Source organism: Sarcophilus harrisii, chromosome 4 (genome assembly GCF_902635505.1).
Source record: "Sarcophilus harrisii chromosome 4, mSarHar1.11, whole genome shotgun sequence".
Classification (NCBI taxonomy): Eukaryota; Metazoa; Chordata; class Mammalia; order Dasyuromorphia; family Dasyuridae; genus Sarcophilus; species Sarcophilus harrisii.
Window position 1 is genome coordinate 97,266,554 of NC_045429.1, and position 20,186 is coordinate 97,286,739.

The window sequence follows — 20,186 nt, forward strand, 5'->3', positions numbered from 1 at the left end:
AGATAGGGAGCACTCTCTGAATGTTAGCTGTTATTAGTAAGCACTTTGCACAGCTCCTGGAGCACTCTCCGAATGTTAGTTATGATTACTAAACATTTAGCACAGCTCAGATAGGGAGCACTCTCTGAATGTTAGCTATGATTACTAAGCATTTAGCACAGCTCAGATAGGGAGCACTCTCTGAATGTTAGCTGTTATTAGTAAGCACTTTGCACAGCTCCTGGAGCACTCTCTAAAAGTTACCTATTACTATTAAGCACTTAGTATAGCTCCTGGTACAGAGGGAGCACTCTCTGAATGTTAGCTATGATTACTAAACATTTAGCACAGCTCAGATAGGGAGCACTCTCTGAATGTTAGCTGTTATTAGTAAGCACTTTGCACAGCTCCTGGAGCACTCTCTGAATGTTAGCTATTATTATAAAGCACTTAGTACAGTTCCTGGCACAGAGGGAGCACTCTCTGAATGTTACCTATTATTATTAAGCACTTAGTACAGTTCCTGGCACAGAGGGAGCATTGTCTGAATGTTAGCTATGATTAGTAAGAACTTAGCACAGATCAGATAGGGAGCACTCTTTGAATGTTAGCTATGATTACTAAGCACTTAGCACAGCTCAGATGGGCAGCACTCTCTGAATGTTAGCTATTATTATTAAGTACTTAGGACAGCTCCTGGCACAGAGGGAGCACTCTTTGAATGTTAGCTATGATTACTAAGCACTTAGCACAGCTCAAATAGGGCACACTCTCTGAATGTTAGCTGTTATTAGTAAGCACTTGGCACAGCTCCTGGCACAGAGGGAACACTCTCTGAATGTTACCTATCCCTATTAAGCACTTAGTACAGTTCCTGGCACAGAGGGAGCACTGTCTGAATGTTAGCTTTGAGTAGTAAGAACTTAGCATAGCTCAGATAGGGAGCACTCTCTCAATGTTAGATATTATTATTAGGTACTTAGCACAGATCCTGGCACAGAGGAAGCACTCTCTGAATGTTAGCTGTTATTATTAAGTACTTAACTCAGCTCCTGGCACAGAACAAGTACTCTCTGAATGATATCTATTATTATTAAGTACTTAGCACAGCTCCTAGCACATAGGGAGCATTCTCTGAATGTTAGCTATTATTATTAAACTCTGAGCACATTTCACATAGCTATTCTTATTATTAAGCACTTAGCACAGCTCCTGGCACAGAGGGAGCACTCTTTGAATGTTAGCTATGATTACTAAGCCCTTATCACAGCTCAGATAGGGAGCACTCTCTGAATGTTAGCTGTTATTAGTAAGCACTTCGCAAAGCTCCTTGCACAGAGGGACCACACTCTGAATGTTAGATGTGATTACTAAGCACTTAGCACAGCTGCTGGCACAGAGGGAGCACTCTCTGAATGTTAGCTATGATTACTAAGCACTTAGCTGAGCTCCTGGTACAGAGGGAGGATGGAGGACTCACTAAAAGTTAGCTATTATTACTAAGTACTTGGCATAGCTCCTGGCACACATGGAGCACTCACTGAATGTTCCCTATTACTATTAAGCACTTAGTATAGCTCCTGGTACAGAGGGAGCACTCTCTGAAAGTTAGCTATGATTACTAAGCACTTAGCACAGAGAGAAGATCCAGGACAAGAGAGGATCCTGGATCTGCTGTCCAAGGAGAAGAAAGGGAACTTAAGGCAGAAGAAAAGAGAATCAAACTCTGGGGTCTTAGGCAGCTGGGTCAACAAGAAATGTATTAGACATAGAAGAAATTGTGAAGGAGATTTGGGCCAAAAGACTGTCTTTGAGTTGGGGCGGGGGGGAGAGCAGGAATGGAAGAATGGAAGAGACAGATTGGTTCCAATGGCATGAAAAGCTAAGCAATTGTATGAATGAAATAGGCATAACTTGAATAGGCTTAGAATTGAAGAGAATGAGAAGTTGCCATGGATAGGGCAGAAATGAATGGAAAAGAGATGGAGGGAAAGAATAGGAAGGCTCAGTTAATGAAAGCCAACCAGTCCTTTCCTTCTTCCTTTTTTATCCCAAACCTCCCTTTCCTTTAAAAGAGAGAGACTCCACATCATATTTTGGAAACTCCCAAAATTCTATATGATTAACTTTGGAGGTAAAGTATCTGATTTAGAACAATTCTCCCTTCTGGGGTGCTGAGTAATACATTCCAATAATCTCCCTCTTTTTCCTTCCCTTCCATGGATACTTTCTTCAGCTAGCCCCACCAAAATCCCCAAAATGTGAAGAGTTGGGACTCTTGAGTTAGAGGAGTTCTGTTGTATTGAGGAATAAGGCTTATTTTATGTTAGACCTTCCTGAGTTTATCATGGAATCCAGTGCCTGAATTACTACTATAATCCTAAATCTCTAGCCCCAGAGTTGATGTGTTTCAACCTATTTTCCTTTGAGACCCAGTAGAAATCTCTGGAGATTTTTTTTTATTAAATAACTTTTTATTGACAGAACCAATGCCAGGGTAATTTTTTAAATTATCCCTTGCACTCACTTCTGTTCCGATTTTTCCCCTCCCTCCCTCCACCCTCTTCCCAAGATGGCAAGCAGTCCTATACATGTTAAATAGATTACAGTAGATCTTGGATACAATATATGTGTGCAGAACCGAACAGTTTTCTTGTTGCTCAAGGAGAATTGGATTTAGAAGGTATAAATAACCTGGGAAGAAGAACAAAAATCCTGCAGATTTTTAAAACCCTTTTGCTAATAAGTTACATTTGGATTATGGTCAAGGACCACACCTTTGGACTAGCAAATCTTATATTGCAACTATGGTACTACTTTCTCTTTGCTCCTCTAGGAAATGGGACTTTAAAAAAAAAAGCCATTGGCCCCAACATCAGGAAATGTTATAATAAAATAAGCCTGGGGATACATAAGTAGAAGAGAACATTCATGGACACATACACACACTGCTTTATAAAGCATGGCAGGTTTTAGTGCCCATGAAATGCAGAAGCTTACCCACGTACTCACAGAATGTCAGATTGGTAGGGCACTCTAGTCCCCTGACCAAGAATCTTTCCATAGCTTCCCCAATAACTTGCTCTCTTCAATTGGATGCTACTTGAAGAGCATCTAAGGAAAGGAAATCCTTTCCATCTTGAAGCACTGCTTGGGGTTTTAGGAAGTAGTGGGAGAAAAAACAAAGTCAGGTTCACTATTTTCAGCTCAAGGTCACCTGCCCTCTGTAAATCCTGGGGCTTGGTTTCTGGCATTGTGAAAAGAAAGATTACTTCCTCCCCTTTCCTCCCATCTCCTCCCAGTCTTTTTTTTTTTTTTTTGCTGTGTGACCTTGAACAGATCATCATCTTTCTCACATCTCAACTGACAAACTTAGAACTACATATCTTTAATATTAAATGGAGATGAAGCATGTGAAAGATCCCTTGAACTTTCCAAATGAGATGCTAGGACAACATCTGGTTATTATCTACTCTGGATTTAGAATATACTTTGCCAAGGTATAGTGAGTAGTGAGGTGGATAGAACCCATCTGGACTCGGAAGGATCTGAGTTCAAATATGGCCTCGGATACTTACTATGTGACTCTAGACAAGTCACTGAACCCCAATTGTGTCAGCCAAAAAAACCCATAAAAACAAAACAAAACAGAACAGAATATGCTTTGCTGAGTTATATATCATATATCATTATATATCATTTATATATCTTGAGATATCTGGTCTTCTCTACCTTCCCAAATAAGATAGAATTCAAACAGTCTCAGGGACCTTTCTTAAAACCCCATGGGAAAAGATGCCATTGTCTCCCTTGCCAAGTCAATCTAATATACCCTAACCCTCCATCCAGAAGTGCCTCATGATGTCTATGTTAACATAGATATCACCTCTGCTCTGCAGCTTGTTCTTGGGAAGTGTAGAGGGAGGGAGAGTGGCCGTTCCCTGACAGGGATGGGTGCACCACTTTGGGCGGAGCTCCAGCTTCTTTCAGTCTTTAGGTTCTGACCAGGCAGACACAGATTTTCCATCGATGCTTTCGTTTTCTCCCAGCTCATGAAGAACCTGGGTAAGGGCTGTGGACTCCCCAACATGGGCTGGGGGAGATGACTAAATAACCTGACACATTCTTTTTGTCTCTCCCAACCCATGTGCTCAGTCTGACTCTCAAAGCCAGTGGCATTTCCGGTGCAGACCCAAGACTCTTTCTCCAAAGGTTCTTAAGAGTGAGCTTTTCCTTCTGGGTTCCTCCAGGAGAAACCCTTTCCCTCTGGAAAAAAGACCCTGGAAAACTCCCTTCCTTTATTCTCTCTAGGAGTGTGTGTGTGTGTGTGTGTGTGTGTGTGTGTGTGTGCATGTGCACATATTTATTTTGCAGTTGCTGAGACTAAAATCTGCTTTTGGCTAGGGCGTGTATGAAATTACAGCTGTTGAGATCGGGGACTGGAAAACCTTCTCTGGGGCAGGAAGAATTAAAATGGAAAGTCCAAAATCGGGGGACTAGCCAAGCTGCTAATCCCATGTGTTTTCCCTCCCTATTTCACATGTCAGCGAGAAAAGATTCCCAAGTTCACAATGGATCTAGCTTTCCTCTCCCTGTTACAGATCATTGTTTGGGCTCTGATTGGCTCCAAGTGAATGTAAATAGCAATTATTTTTGTTTTGGCCAGAAACCCTGAGAGTCTTCCCCTCCCAGATATATATATTTTGAGAGTGAGAGCGAGAGAGAGACACACAGAGAGAGACAGAGAGAGGGCAGGGGAGGGAGAGACAGAGACAGAGACAGAGACAGAGAGAGACACACAGAGACACACAGAGAGACAGAGAGAGACAGAGACAGAGAGAGAGAGAGAGAGAGAGAGAGAGAGAGAGAGAGAGAGAGAGAGAGAAAGGAAGATGTCTGTATGTATACATATATATTTATGTATGTGTGTATGTGTGTGCATATCAGATTAGGTAAAGGGGGCTGCCCTTTAACTGCCTCGATTCTTACCCAGCATCAATCACTGAATGGGCCTTGTCTCAATCAAACTGAAAGCTGTTGAAGACCTTAACTTAAAAAGGCCAAAGTCTCCCACTGCATCCAGAGTCAAGCTCTCCAGTTCTGACCTATATTTGGCCACTAGACCCAGATGGCTCTGGAGGAGAAAGTGAGACAGGTGACCTTGCACAGTCTCCCTCACATCTGATTCACTTGCATCTCCCAACATCAAAACTAACAACAGCTCTGCTACTGGACATGCTGAGAACTGGAAAATCCACATGGGTTCTTTAAGGTAGAAACTTTAGGTGGCTTACAGTAGAGATGATAAAGCAGGAGTTAGAGATGAAGTGGGGTCATCTACATTTGGAGGGAGAGCACAGGCAAGATCTGCTCTCAAGTTTTTTTGTGAAGACTTTTGTCCCATTGCTCCTTCTCCTAAAACATGTAAAGGAATCTTTGGGGCCTTAGCTTTCCCATTTCTACAATGAGGGGGTTGGATTGGATGACCACTTACTAAGTCCTTACAGAACTCTTGTCTTCTAGAGATCTACATTTTTCATCTGACTCCCCCCCATCTCTGGTCTGCTAGGAAAACAGCAGGGCTAATTCACTTTTGTTTTAAAGGGGGAGAGGGGAGTCAAAGAGATCATAAAAGAGAGAAAAGGGCCCACATGTGCAAAAATGTTTGTATTAGCCCTCTTTGTAGTGACCAGAAACTGGAAACTGAGGTGATGCCCATCAATTGCCAAATGGCTGAATAAATTGTGGTATATGAATGTTATGGAATATTATTGTTCTATAAAAAATAATAAACAGACTGATTTCAGAAAAGTCTGGAAAGACTTACATGAACTGATGCTGAGTGAAGTGAGTAGAATCAGGAGAATATTATACACTAACAAGACTATGTGATGATCAACTGTGATGGTTTTGGCTCTTCTCAGCAAAGCAATGATTCAAGGTAATTCTAATAGACATGATAGAAAGAGCCATCTGCATACAGAGACTGAATATGGATCGAAGCATAGTATTTTCACCTTTTGTTGTTTGTTTCCTTGTTTTTTTTCTTTCTTGTGGTTTTCCCCCTTTTGATCTGATTTTTTTGTGTAACATGATGAATATGGAAACATGTTTAGAAGAATTGCACATGTTTAATCTATATCAGATTGCTTGCTGTCTTGGAGAGGGGGTAGAAGAGGAGAGAGGGAGAAAAAATGGAACACAAGATTTTGCAAGGGTTGAAAACTATCTTTGCAGGTATTTAGAAAAATGCAATACTAGTAATAAATAAATAAATAAACAACAACAAAAGTGAGGGTGTCCCAGAGATGGCTATTTGATTTGCTTAGAGGAAAAGTAAGAACATTAGTATGTTGGTCTCTTCTCCTTTAAGAAGAATTCAGATGGATTTAACTTAAGTTTCTTCTGAGGCCAGTCTGTGGATAATTATGTTCTCTTTGCTGTATTATGGCTTCACATTTATAATCAAGGCTGGCTCAGGTGGCTTTTGTACTTGTTCTCTCTTTGGGCAGTGAATGACTTTTGACTTCCTTTTTTAAGGGCATTAGAAGTACCTCCCAATGCCTAAAATTCTAGTTTTCCTTGATCTGTTAAAATTTATCTGCAAATATTATTTGCAGTAAACAATACTTCCCTTTATTCTTGAGCCCTGCATGTCAGGAGCATCTCAGCTTATCAGAAGGGTTCCAAATCCCTGAATCAACTTGGCAGTGCCCTACCATCTGAGGGCCCCCAGGGAGAGCCCCAGCTCGGCTCTGCCCCTTGGCAATACAATCTCTGCCTTGAGTCTGATTTTCCCAGGCTCATGTCCTTTTTCCCTACTGGGAACTGGACCCCTCAGGCTGAGGGAGACTGGGAGCCTGATGGGAAACACCCAAATTCACTTCTAACCCTGTGACTCAAATCTCACTCTACCCATGCTTCTTGACCTGAGGCAATAAAGAATTTATAATAATAGCTAGTTTCTATTAAGTTGGGGTGAGAATAAAATATGATTATGTCTGCAAACCTTAAAGACATAGAAATGCTAGTTACTGTTATTAATTTTTCTCATTGGTCCTTGTCACTAGTTTCTCAGTATTACAGAACCAAGTTGAATTAAATCTAGTTTATGATAAGTAATAATAATAATAATAATAATGGTACCCATTATTTTGTAGTGTTTTACCTGTATTATTTCATTTGATCCTTACAACTCTGTGAGGTAGGTTCTATTTTCATCCCCATTTTACAGATGAAGAAACAGAGTTTAAATGACTTGCTCAGCATATCACACAGCTAAATGTGATCTTCCTTTATGGAGAGGTTAAGGGTTTATCTTCCCTAATGCATATGCTGGTTTTCTGTTCTGAAGACCAAACATAGACTACTAAAAAGTACTCTTAAATCCTAAATTTCTCATATTTGCAATCATAGCCTTGCCTCCTCCAGCCAGAATTCCATTTCGTCTTGTTGTATATTGGTCCTAGTTTGTTTTTTGTTTGGTTTTTGGTCAGTTGACATTTTTTGCAAAGCCCCATCTCATGATTCTTTCTAAATCTGTAGCAGAAAATATTTGGGTGAAATTTAAGATCTTTTCTGCTGATCCTCCTCTCAATAGAAATGATCAGCTACTCTTCCATTTGCATCATAGTAGAATAGCCCTTAGAAGAACTAGTCAAGTATAGATTTCCATCATTGTCCCTTACCTCCTTCCAAAGGCCTTTACTACTGGCCACAATTACTTAGATATATGGTCATACTGGGGTCTCTCCTGTTCATTAGTGCTGTCTTAGAGATCTGTGTTGCCTCCAATCTCAGCTTCAGGGGAATTATAAAGAAAGGACTGTATCTAGTGATCTTCAGTGTTAAATTTATGACTAATTTGCTGTCATATAAACTGATTAAGCACCAAGGGTAAGGAATTGTATTAAATTCTAATACTACCTGACCAGTATATCTGAGCAGTGGGGCTGTCATGTTAGGAAGAATGACTGAGGATTTCTGTCTTTGGGCAGCTTCAGGAAATTGCCTGGATGCTTCCAACTCCAAACTACCCTTTATTCCTTCCTTTGCTCCTTTTTTTTTCTTCTGCCTAAATAATCCCAGTAATTTTCATCAGATAGGGAAAGGGGGCCCCTGGGAAGAGGGAAAAGACCAGAACTAAAACCCGAGATCCCAGAACATCTAATATTCTCCTGTACCTTAGAAGTCTAGTGGAAGGAACTCTAGGCTGAGAATCAGAATGTATCTTCCCTGCTTCTTGTTCTCTAAGAGTTGTCAGAGAGGACATATGTCCAAATGATGTCCAAATGATAATTTGGAGTTTTTTAGGCTGTGACCTCATTGAATAAGTCAGCACTTTCTGCCACTGTAGATCAGCACTTATTCAGAACTTGGTCCCAAAGAGCTGTCCAGGAGTACTGATTTTGCTTAGAGTGACATAGCCAGTTTTCCAGGTTGCCATGGTTCCTCTCAGTTTGGATATACACCTTTGGAAAGTGCTAATGAAACCCCTAAGCCATTATGACTTTTAGGTTAACTTGATCCACACCAAGAGGAGGAGGCCCTGCATATTCTTGGTACTCTTGGCTGGGTAGAAATAGAATACATATTTCTTGAAAAATCTTCCAGCCCAGAAAATTTATAATTTGAATAGGTCAAGGAAGAGAGGTGATTGGAGGTGACTGGGGAAGGTGGAACTTTTTTTTTCCTTTACAGTTCCTTCTAACATCTTTACTTCTTCTTTCACTATCACCTTTCTTCTCTTCAGGACTATCTGGGGACCCTGTCGATCTGGAGAGACGCAGGCAGGTATTTGGAAAAAACTTCATCCCCCCTAAAAAGTCCAAGACCTTTTTGGAGTTGGTGTGGGAAGCTCTACAAGATGTCACGCTCATCATCCTGGAGGTGGCAGCAATTGTCTCCTTGGGTCTGTCCTTCTACCGACCTCCTGGTGAAGGAAACACAGGTGAGTGTCTTAGAACTGGGCGCAACTCCTAGTGGTAGACCTTTAATATCGATTATTGAGACTATCTCCACTTAGATCTTTTTTCCCCCTGCTACTCAGAATGATGAGTTGAAGAACAGGACTGAGTAATTCAGACTGCATTTGGACATTTTGTCTAGTACCCACTGAGGTCCACTCCTACTGGAGCCTTCCTCTGTCTCATCTTTATGCTTAGTGACAAATAGAATGTTTCCAGTCCCTCAAAGCCTGCTCCTCCAAGTTCAAGACCAAGAGCTCGGCACAGTAGGAAATTGCTCAGCCCGTTGGGCCGAAGTAGTCTGAGCCCTTTGGACTCAGGTGGTTGTTTCCGTGTGACTTGCCTGCCATTTACACGGGCCCACAGTCTGAAACACTGAGCCACTGACTCCCTTCAACTTACACTGTGGGTGATTCAGCTGCAGTGATACCGAGTCTGGTTTTCTCAGCAGGGGCAGCTCCTTTGCCTGGGAGGCTGCCTATCTTCTTCCAGCCCACCCTGGCCCATCTCTCCCCGAGAGGGCTGGTGAAATGATTAATTCCCCTTCCTACACCAGCAAAGGCCTTTGAAGCGAGCCCTTCTCCTTTCCCTTTCCTCACAGAGTGTCAGCAAAACGCACCTGCTGTGACAGAAGAAGGGGAAGCAGAGACAGGATGGATCGAAGGGGCAGCTATCTTATTCTCTGTCGCCATTGTGGTGCTGGTGACGGCCTTTAATGACTGGAGCAAGGAGAAGCAGTTCCGGGGCCTACAGAGCCGTATTGAGCAGGAACAAAAGTTTTCTATTATCCGCAATGGCCAGATCATCCAGCTGCCAGTGATAGAGATCGTGGTGGGAGATATTGCCCAGATCAAATATGGTGAGACTCTCGTGCCGTACATCCTAGCTTGCCCAATTTGTGGACAGGTTTCTGTTCTCCATAACGAGTGCTGGTCGTGTTTGTATCCCACGATTCGGGAAGCCAGGTGGGGATCCTGAGCTATTGCAAGGATACTGCTCGGAGCCGGAGAGTCACCACAATCGGAGAGGTGGAGTTGGGGAAAGGAGTAAGAAGGGACAGGGTAGAAGAAAACCCGACTTGGGGTGAAGCACCAAGGGTGAAGAAGCCAGCACGTGGCAGCTTTATATTTTAATTATTACAATTATCTTTTTTTTTTCTGAAGCAGTTGGGTTAAGTGACTTGCCTGGGGTCACAAAGCTAGAAGTGTTAAGTGTCTGAGACCAGATTTGGACTCAGGTCCTCCTGACTTCAGGGCTGGTGCTCTATCCATTATACCAACTAGCTGCCCCAATTACAATTATCTTAATAATTAAAATTCTCTTCTGATAAGCTGCATCTTTGGTTCTGTTGTTTCAGTAATACACTGACAGTATTTTCAGTGCTGTTTTAATGCCTTTGTACAAGATCCTCAACTGGTTAGAGTTCTGCTATTTTTTATCCTCCATTGGATGGGCAAGGTATTTCTCTCCTCGGTCTTATGTATGAGGAGAGATCTAAAAAATATCAAAGGTAAGTCCAGCTAAATGGCCCAGGGGATTGAGCACCAGCCCTGAAGTCAGGAGGACTTGGGTTCAAATGTGGCCTCAGATACTTAACATTCCCTACCTGTGTGAGCCTGGAGAAGTCACTTAACTCCAATGACCTCAGCAAAAATAAATAAATGAATGAATGTTGAAGGGAGCTGGATAGATTACATACTTCATTATCAACTTCTGGGTTCAAATTCAAGTTGTACATCTTTTAGGAAAGGAATATAGTCTGAGACCCTACTGTGGTTCAATTTAATACAATCTTGCTGCTCTCTGGAATGACCAGCATGTTTTTTTTTCTGGATCCCAAAGAGTCATCAGGAGCAATAATACCCAGAACCTTTGGACGTTGTCTCCCATTTGACAGGGACTTTGTCTGTGGAGCTCAGAGAGAGATTTTTGCCAAGAAATGCACATGGCAGGAGAACGGGACCATGCCTTCCCTTTTTCTTCATTTTCTCTCCAGGTGACCTGTTGCCTGCAGATGGTGTCCTGATCCAAGGAAACGATCTGAAAATTGATGAGAGCTCCCTGACTGGAGAATCTGACCTTGTCAAGAAGAGTTTAGAGACTGATCCCTTGCTTCTTTCAGGTGAACTTTTGACTTTTCTACTCATTCTCCCACAGCCAACCTCACTCTTCCTCATCACAAGATGTCCCCATTGGTCTAACTCTGCCTCTTCTTTGGATTGCTATAGTAGTGCCATGCAGATGGCCTTGTAATAATACCTAATAATTAACATTTAATAGCACTTGCTAAGCTCCAGGCACTGTGTTAAGCTCTTTATGATTATTATCTCATTTTACCCTGACAACTGCTGTGCAAAAGGGATGCTGTTATTATCCCCATTTTATAGATGAGGAAACTGAGACGAACAGTAATTAAATGAATTGCCTAGGCTCATACAGCTAGTAAGTGTAAGAGACTAGATTTGAACTCAGGTCTTCCTTTATCCATTGTTCCCCCGAACTGCCTCAGATCTCAGTAAATTTTGCAGCTTAGTTAGAGTTTCTCTGATTCAGTTATTAAGGGTGTACAGAGGTTTTTCTAATCACCTCTCATACATGCTGCCCTGAGGACTACTCGCTTCTACAGTATTCCTACCAAATAGTCTGACTAATTGCTGGAAAAGCATGCCCTCTGAAGGTAAAGAGCTTGGGTTCAGACCCCGTTTCTGAAGTTTTCTGCCCACGTGAATGTTAACAAGTTACTTAATTTCCCTGTACTCCAGATCCCTCCTTCATAAGATGAAGGGACTGTTAGCTTTTTTCCTGAGGTCCTAAGATGAACTTAAGTACTCTCTGAAGAGATTCTGGTGGAATCCAAAGATGGACCCTGGGATTAGCTGATTTTTGCCCTTTACAGACAATAATATTGAAGGGAGCTGGGTCTTATGTAGTCTCAATGCTCAATTGCTACCCAGAGCAAAACTAAGAATACAGAAATATCACTTTTTCTCACTCTTTCCAGGGACCCATGTGATGGAGGGATCTGGTCGGATAGTAGTGACTGCGGTGGGTGAGCATTCCCAAACTGGAATCATTTTCAGCCTTTTGGGAGCATCAGAAAGTGATGAACAGCAGGTAGTAAAAAATGGTAAGTCCCAGCTAGGCCCGCCAAGCCCCTTGTTGCCTCTCCCGTAGGTGCACTGGGCATTTAACAGTGAGATGAGTGAAGGAGCTTGAAGACTCTCTTGGGGTAGACAGCTGGATTCAAGGGGCACTCCCTGCTGAAATAAGGTTGGCACACCATCAAGCCCCATTGGAAAAACAGAGAAGAAACCATTTTGGTCCAACCAGCTATGACTCTGTAGGGAACATTTATGAAACCAGACTATGCCTACAGCTTTCCAAATGAGGTTGCTCTGTGGCCTTGATTTCCCATGCAAGTGGGGGAAGGGGATAGGCTCTTAAAGATTCCCAGGCACCCAATTGACTGAGAGCTCTGGTCTCAGCTGCCTGCCTTCTTTTCCCCATTCCCTTTATCCCTCAGAATGAACAGTCTAGGCTAGGGGAAAAAATCAGTGGAAAAAGGAACCACCTGCACTCAGAGGGTGCTAAAGGACAGCTAAGAAGCGGGGGACCAAAGCGAGGAGGTCTTTGTCCCTAGAGTGAGAGCCAGTTCTGTCCATTTACTTGAACACCAGAAATCCTTGTTGCCAATGGCCTTATTAATGAAGAGGGATTGGCTGAGGCTGTGTGTGTGTGTGTATGTGTGTGTGTATGTATGTGTGTGTGTGCCTGCACCTGGACACACACCAGCCGGCTCTGGGTCTCTGAGATCCATTAAACATAGTGTATTAGTATGTTGGTCTTCCCCACTGTGGCCTCTCTGCCCCCTTCTCCAACTCCTTGCGGTTCTCCTGGGCCTGGCAGAGCCTTCACTATTTGACCACCTGAGCTCTTAAGGATACTTTTGGCCTCTCGATAACACAATCAGAGGGTCTCCAGCCCCCTTCTTTTTTCTTTCTTATTCAAACAGGTAAACAAGGAGCCCTTGAAAGTCGCAAAAAAGGTAACCTCTTTCCCATACCATTCTCCCATCTCCCTCCAAACCAGACCTCCCAGGCTGTCCTCCATCCTTCCTTCTTCCTTCCCATGAGTCTGTTCTTTGCTGAGTGGGTGGAGGCATCCGGAGAGCACACTGACTTAAGAGTTTTGGGTCCATCTTCCCTTTCTCGACCTGAGCTGAGGCCCTAACCCTCTGCTGTGAAGTTCGGGTAGCCAGGACCTAGGTTCCTTCTGGGACAGTTTGGGAGATTGATCTCTTCTCTCTCAAGAAATGGATCTCTGACGACCTGGCAGAAATGGCCTTTTCCTGAGTGAGATATTGGCACTTTTATCCACTTCATTCCCAGGAGAGGATGGTCCCTTTATGCCTGCAGGGATTGCATGTTCACTGCTTTCTTATGACCTCTCCATCCATGTTCTCTCCTGATCTGAGCTACCTTTTTCCCAGATGGTGTTTGCAGAGCCTGTCTTTGTACTTCTCCCCATATCCCTCGTTCTCCTCTTCTTTCCAAAGTTTGTTTTTTCTCTTCTTGATCCAAAGTGTGGTTTCTTTGTTTCTTCTCTGTCCTGTCTACATCTGATGGCAGAAACAGCTTTCCCCCCATAAGCATGGAGGTAGAACCTTAAAAAAGGAAGGGACATGGGGACAGTTCTACTGGAAGACAAGACGGTTCACAAAGATTTCTTCCTTTTCAGTCCAGATGACACTAATCTCTAAAAATAAAGCTGTCATATTTGATAGAGAACCGGGGCTGTTCAAAGGAAGGATTCTCTTTAGTTTAGGATTATGTGTAATTTATATGTGTGTATTTTTTTCTCTCTCTCTTATGCTTTACCAGTAGAACACTCATACCCGCTGCCTTGTAAGGGACTTAGCTCCAGGGTTCCTTCTGTCATGGGGAACTAACCACCCCAACTTACATTGAAGTATACTAGAGATGCCCAGCTTTATGGTCCTTTGTTTGTTTGTTTAATGAAAACATGTATGTGGGAGGGAGGGAGGCATTTCAAAACAAAGAATACAAATTCTAATGTCTCTAGGATGTTTGCCTACTGCCTACCATCTCAGCCATCCCCAAAACTGGCTTCTTGGAAGGATGGTTTGAAATCTATTTTTTTTTGTATGTAAACATGTAAATACACACATACATACATGCACACATATATATGGAGATAAATATATATATGTACACATACAACACATGTGTGTATATATATGTATTTAAGAGATGAATTTTATTTTAATAGAGTAACATAATACAATAAGTCCAATTCTAGATGCTGAACTAGAGATAGGAGGCTGAGAGTAAGGAAAATGTATATCCTGCCCTATATCTTGCTTCAAAAGATCTAACCAAAAATCCATATAGGCTGAATTCAAATGTCCAGCCCTCAGGTGAGATGGGTCAGGCTGTGCTCAGAATATTGGTCCCAAAGCGAGCTGTCCAACACCAACCTGTATTTCAAGGAAACAAGCAAAAAAGCATTTAGGTTTATTGGTCCTAACATCCCAAGCCTCTGACTTACCACCCATTTATATGTGCTCCAGCTAAAACTGCAGATGGTGTACCTCTAGAAATCCAGCCCTTGAAGATCCCAGAAGGGGTAGAGGAAGAAGAGAAGAAGAGGAGGAAGGGGCCCAAAGAAAAGTCAGTGCTACAAGGCAAACTGACACGCTTGGCTGTTCAGATTGGGAAAGCGGGTGAGTAGATTGAACTGACTGGGAGCCAACTTGGGGGATGGGGGGAGAAGGGTGAAAAATGGAAAACAGCAAGGCCTGCCACAAGTCCTACTTTCCCCACTCACTTACCACATACAGCCCAATTCATATCAGAAACCTGAATGTTGATTGTGAACAAGGAGATGAAATCCTGGCTTTGCCTCCAATTCTCTTTTGAATTAATGTCACTTCCCCTGAGATGGAATCTTCACCAATAAGGAAGGCTCTGGAGTGCATCTGAGTCCTCGGAGCCAACTCTGAGAGTTAGAGAATGTGACCTCTAAGGAAAGATTAAAGTTCACCATTCACAGCCCAAAGAAAGCTGAGGGAACCCCACAATAATTAAACAGCTTTGATTTCACATTCTCAGGTGATAAAAAGTTCAAAGCAGCCCATTCTAGGCGTTAGAAACCATCTCCCCTGTTGTGAGTTGAAGTCAGAATAAGTTTTTTAAAATGCTAATCCTAGCTTGTCAATACCTTTAGACGTGGCTTGTAAATTCTTTGAAGATAAGGTTCACCCTTCAGTTAGCAAATACTGATCACCTGGGTGAAGAATTAGCAGAGTTGGCCCTTTTGATTATGACATGATCATGAATAGAGGGAAATAACAGAGGACTCAAACCATTTCTAGAGGATATTTTTACCAAATAAATTGTCTGCCATAGAATTTGGGATCATACCCAAGCTGGCTTTCCGTCACCTTGGCTGACTTTCTGCTGTGACATTCCCTGTGTACCACAAGGAGAAGGACATCTTTCCTTCAAAGTTAAGGTGGAAGATTTGTGACTTTTCCTTCCATCCTTCTCTCTGCCAACTCACATTCCTTTCCTCTATGTCTCAGCTTTAGAATTCATTGTTTGCCTTATTGATATCATATACCCTTGTCATGGAATCACTTAGTTAAAGAACAAATTAGCATGTAAAAATAGCTACTATCTTTTTCTAAGAAAGTTCCTCCTGGCTTGTTTGAGATTCTTGCTTAAAATTTCATCTATTATTAATTCCATCTTAGATTTTATTCTTCAATCTACAATCCCTATTGGAGAAGAACTAGGGATATGTAAGCAATAGTTAGCTATCGTCCTGTCTAGAGGCAAAGTTGGATTAATTCTAGCTAGGCAAGTTAGGTTTGTAATGAGTACATATAAATGTAAATCATGAATTAAGGAACATCACTATGGGTGAGCAATTGGGCATTTCTCCTTATTCAACAACATTAAATTGTATTCAGAGTATTGTGCTAGGAACTAGCTTTGCACTCCAGGGACTTATTCTAATAGATGAGCCACCTATAATGAAGAGAAATACAGCAGCCATGTAGCAGTATGTCCAAGGGAAAGCCCAAAAATGGATTGCTGCATTGCAAGGTGATTGGAATGAGTTTTAGGCAGTTTTCTAGAGGTAAGTTTTGAACTTCCTAGTTGAGGGTCCCTAATTTCCAAGGAAGGCTCTCTTGAGTCCAGTCTAATGCTGCTTGTCTTCCCTGGACAGGTCTTTTCATGTCGATTCTCACCGTTCTCGTCCTGGTACTGTCCTTTTTGATCAATACGTTTGCGCTGGAAGGTCAGAGCTGGACGGCAAAATGTACTCCTGTCTACATCCAGTACTTTGTCAAGTTCTTCATCATTGGGATCACTGTGCTTGTAGTGGCGGTACCAGAAGGGTTGCCTTTGGCTGTCACCATCTCACTGGCCTATTCTGTCAAGGTGAAGTGGCGTCTTCATGCTTCCTTCCTGTAAAACACTAAGGGGATGGGAAGCTTGTAACAGCATGGATCAGCTCAGGGAGAAGGAACTGTCCACCTCATGTTGCCTCAGAATGTTAAATGAAATGCGGCATCCATGATAGGGAGGGACCCCGATCCTATTTGATCACCATTTCATTGTCCTCGAAAGATTTTGATTTTTAATAGAACTCTCAAAATTCATCTTGGATTTTTTTTTCATTAAAACGAAGAAGTTAGTGAATGGGATAGGAAAGGATAGAGTTTGAAGTAGAAGTCATCCATCTCCCAATTTCTGTACTTAGAATAGTCCTGCCGATTCTCACAATTCTCTTCTTCTGGCAGAAAATGATGAAGGATAATAACCTTGTGCGTCATCTGGATGCCTGTGAGACTATGGGGAATGCAACGGCCATTTGCTCAGACAAGACGGGCACACTGACCTTGAACCGTATGACTGTGGTACAGGCTTTTATAGGGGATATTTATTACAAGACTATCCCCAACCCAGAGGACATTGCACCCAGTATCCTGGAACTCATTGTCAATAACATCTCCATCAACAGCGCCTACACATCCAAGATCTTGGTATGCTTTCTCCTGACCTAGGTCTTACGGGAATCTCTTACATCAAAAAAAAAAAAAAATGAAGTTAAAAATCTTGCCTGAGGTCACATTTCTAGTAAGTAGCAGAGTCAAAATTCAAACACATCCTCAGATACTAAATCCAGCATTCCTTCCACTGCAACCTATCATCCCTGTACAGAGCATGGGAAGACTTTTGGGGTGAGATTAGGAAATAAGGATGCCCGAAGGGAGCCATGTGCCCTGTAGGTACCTATCTATTTCCAAGAAGAAGCAGCCTTTTGGGGAAGAGATAATTGTGCTTATAGCAGAGAAAGTCTTACTATCAGACAATAGATACTCACCTTTACCCAAAGGATATATCTGGGGGCTCAGGCCACTGTTGTTCTTCCTCCCTATCCTTCCTTGAAACAAGTAAAATGTTACATAATTGAGGAGTGACTGACCAGTTGGTCCCCTCTTCCCTTGTCCCCCTTGGTTCAGGGCTTCTCATTTAGCCTCTTCTTTCTTTTTCAGCCACCAGAGAAGGAAGGAGGGCTTCCTCGGCAGGTGGGCAACAAGACAGAGTGTAGCTTACTGGGCTTTGTCCAAGACCTTAAACAAGACTACCAGGCAATAAGGAATGAGGTTCCAGAGGAGAAACTGTACAAAGTCTATACCTTCAATTCATCACGCAAATCAATGAGCACAGTCATCAAGAACCCAGATGGGACTTTTCGAATGTACAGCAAGGGGGCCTCAGAGATGATCCTGAAAAAGTGAGCCATCCCATAGTTTACTTCACAAGACCCTCCCTTCCAAAGAGCTTCATACTAGCCTTTGGGCAGCTGGAATCTCTACCCTGACTTTCTCCTTGTCAAAGTAGAATGTGTTCATATTCAAGCCACTCTTGAATCTCTCTTGTTCAATAGAGAGAATTCTCTCTACTGTCTCTACCCTTCAACCCCCATCAGGACACAGAAAAAGAAAATAAGATGGGACACAAGGGTTTGAAAGATAGGAACTAAACCAGAGTTTCTTGACCCTTTTTTAGTGTCATGGATCCCTTTGGCAGTCTGATTGAAGCCTAGGAAAGTCTTGTTATAATAATGTTCTTAAATCATAAAATAAAATTCAGAGGATACCAAAGGAAGCCAATTATATTGAAATAAAAGTTGTTGGTTTTTTTCCCCTATGGTCACCTGAAATCTCTCCAAAGATCTTACCTAGGATAACAAGCCTTGAGTCAGAGAGAAGTTAAGGTTTTTAGCGTTATCTTCAAGTCTCCAACACTGGGTATAGTACCTTTATGAGAGTATACCTAAGCTGAATCTGGTTAAGAATGCAAACCCTGACCCAAAGGCAGGGATGTGTTTCGTGGTAGGGCCATGAGTAGCAGTCCTTCCCTTTCCCCTCCTTTCCATTGATCTACACCCTCCCCTTAGATTTCCAGGACCCTTCTAAAAGGAGTAGCACAACCCCTCTGCTGAGAGTCCTTTAGATCACCCTCTGGGAAATAGGAGTTCTCTTTCCTTTCACTAATAAAAGAAGCTTAATCTCAGAGGGAAATTCTTTTTGGCCTGACTCCTCCTTCTATATAAAGCAGAGAATCTACCCTAATGAGCACTGTCATTGATAATACCATGTACTGGGGGAGATATCAGGAATGTTCTTTTTGCTCCTAACCTATGGCAGTTCTCCTGTCCAGGTCAGAACATGGATTAGAGAAGGTCAGCAAAGATGACCACAAGAAAGCACATCATAATGACTCTTTAAAACTAAATTGAAAATAGGTTGCCAGTCTGCCCTGGAGAAGGGAATATTTAGATCAGAAGCATCTCATGATAATGAAATCAATCACAAATCTGCATCCTCTTCATACCTTTCCTCCTTTCCTCTTCCCAAAAAAGCGAAAGCTCTTATTTATATTTATATATTGCTTAAAGATTTACAAAGGAGTTTCCATACAATAGCCCTATTAGGTAAGTACAAATGTATTATTCAATTTCACATACCAAGAAACTAAGATTCATTGACAAAATCATTGACAAAACTTGGCCTCTAATTTAGATCCTAATTCCAGGACCAGTGTTTTTTCCAGAACACCAATATAGCTCTCTTCTTTGATACTAAAACATCTAAGAAGCATTTTTGGAACTCCTTGTAACTTCTTTTTTTCTCTTTGGGATTATGTTTCTCTTCCTAACTACCTGGCAGAGGCTATAGAATACTCTGGGCTATAACAATTAATACCTGGGAAGAGTGAGGAAGCCTAGAAGCATTCAAAATATTGGAGAAAGTCATCTTAGAAGGCTTAAAGGAATCTGGGATTGGGAGTCTGAAGACAAGAGTTTAGCAGTTAGGTGTTCAGAGCCAAGCTCTGCAGCCTGTCACCTGTGTACCACTGGGCAAGTCACTTTTCTCTCCAGGTCTCAGTCTCCTCATCTGTTAAAAAAAAAATAGGGACATTGCACTCAGTGGTCCCTTCCAGCCCTGATACTTGATGATTCTGTGGACATCAGTTGCATTCACTTCATCAAGCATCCAATCCAAAACAGATGATTTTTAAAGATGGATTGTGTAACTGCAGCACAGCAGCAAACTAGTTTCATATAGCCAACTCTCCAGGGATTTATTTAATCAGAAATGGAGCTGAGGCTTCAAAACAGCAAATGAATCCAGAGAAATTGTCTCAGACACAGAAAAGCACACACATAAAGAAAAGGATACTTAACCTTAGCCCTCACAACCTTAGATCTCCAGTTAACTCCCCAGACAGCTTCTATCTGTTGGAGGCTGAACCTGGGGTCTATGGACTCCCCATGGAGATGCATGGATAAATTTCAGGGAATCCATGAAGTTGGATGAGAAAGCAATTACATCTTTATTTTCACAATATTCTAACTGAAATTGGTCATTTATTCAATGATTTAGAAACATGATTCTGAGAAAGCAATCATAGGTTTCCCCAGACTGCCAAAGGGTTCCAGGTGAGGAACCCTGCTATTGAATTCACAGAGGCAGGGAAACTTATTGATACAGATAGCTATAGATTGGGAACTTATTAGTCTTAAGTATGATAAAAATAAGGATTCCAGTAAATTTCAAGAAAGCAAGCTTTTGTGATTTATAACTGACTTTTTGGAGAAATGTATGGGAATAGGTACGAGTTCTTTTATTTTGTCAGCATG

The 20,186-nt window shown here is 42.1% G+C and overlaps 1 protein-coding gene across 10 annotated transcripts in view; it reads left to right on the forward strand.

Moving 5' to 3' along the window:
• The window catches only part of ATP2B4 (ATPase plasma membrane Ca2+ transporting 4), a 93,418-nt gene that overhangs the window by 47,886 nt on the left and 25,346 nt on the right, over window positions 1-20,186 (forward strand). For 8 of the 10 annotated variants that reach the window (XR_004229344.1, XM_023504062.2, XM_023504060.2 and 5 more), the window contains 9 exons: window positions 8,732-8,929; window positions 9,547-9,804; window positions 10,942-11,067; window positions 11,947-12,072; window positions 12,958-12,990; window positions 14,536-14,688; window positions 16,200-16,414; window positions 16,777-17,019; window positions 17,533-17,774. Coding sequence is in view for 9 of the 10 variants with exons in the window: in XM_023504062.2 (XP_023359830.1) it covers window positions 8,732-8,929; window positions 9,547-9,804; window positions 10,942-11,067; window positions 11,947-12,072; window positions 12,958-12,990; window positions 14,536-14,688; window positions 16,200-16,414; window positions 16,777-17,019; window positions 17,533-17,774 (1,594 nt within the window). In the remaining variant the exon portion in view is untranslated. The remainder of the gene's footprint in view (window positions 1-8,731; window positions 8,930-9,546; window positions 9,805-10,941; window positions 11,068-11,946; window positions 12,073-12,957; window positions 12,991-14,535; window positions 14,689-16,199; window positions 16,415-16,776; window positions 17,020-17,532; window positions 17,775-20,186) is intronic. The other 2 variants (XM_031937176.1, XM_031937177.1) reach the window with 1 other exon arrangement.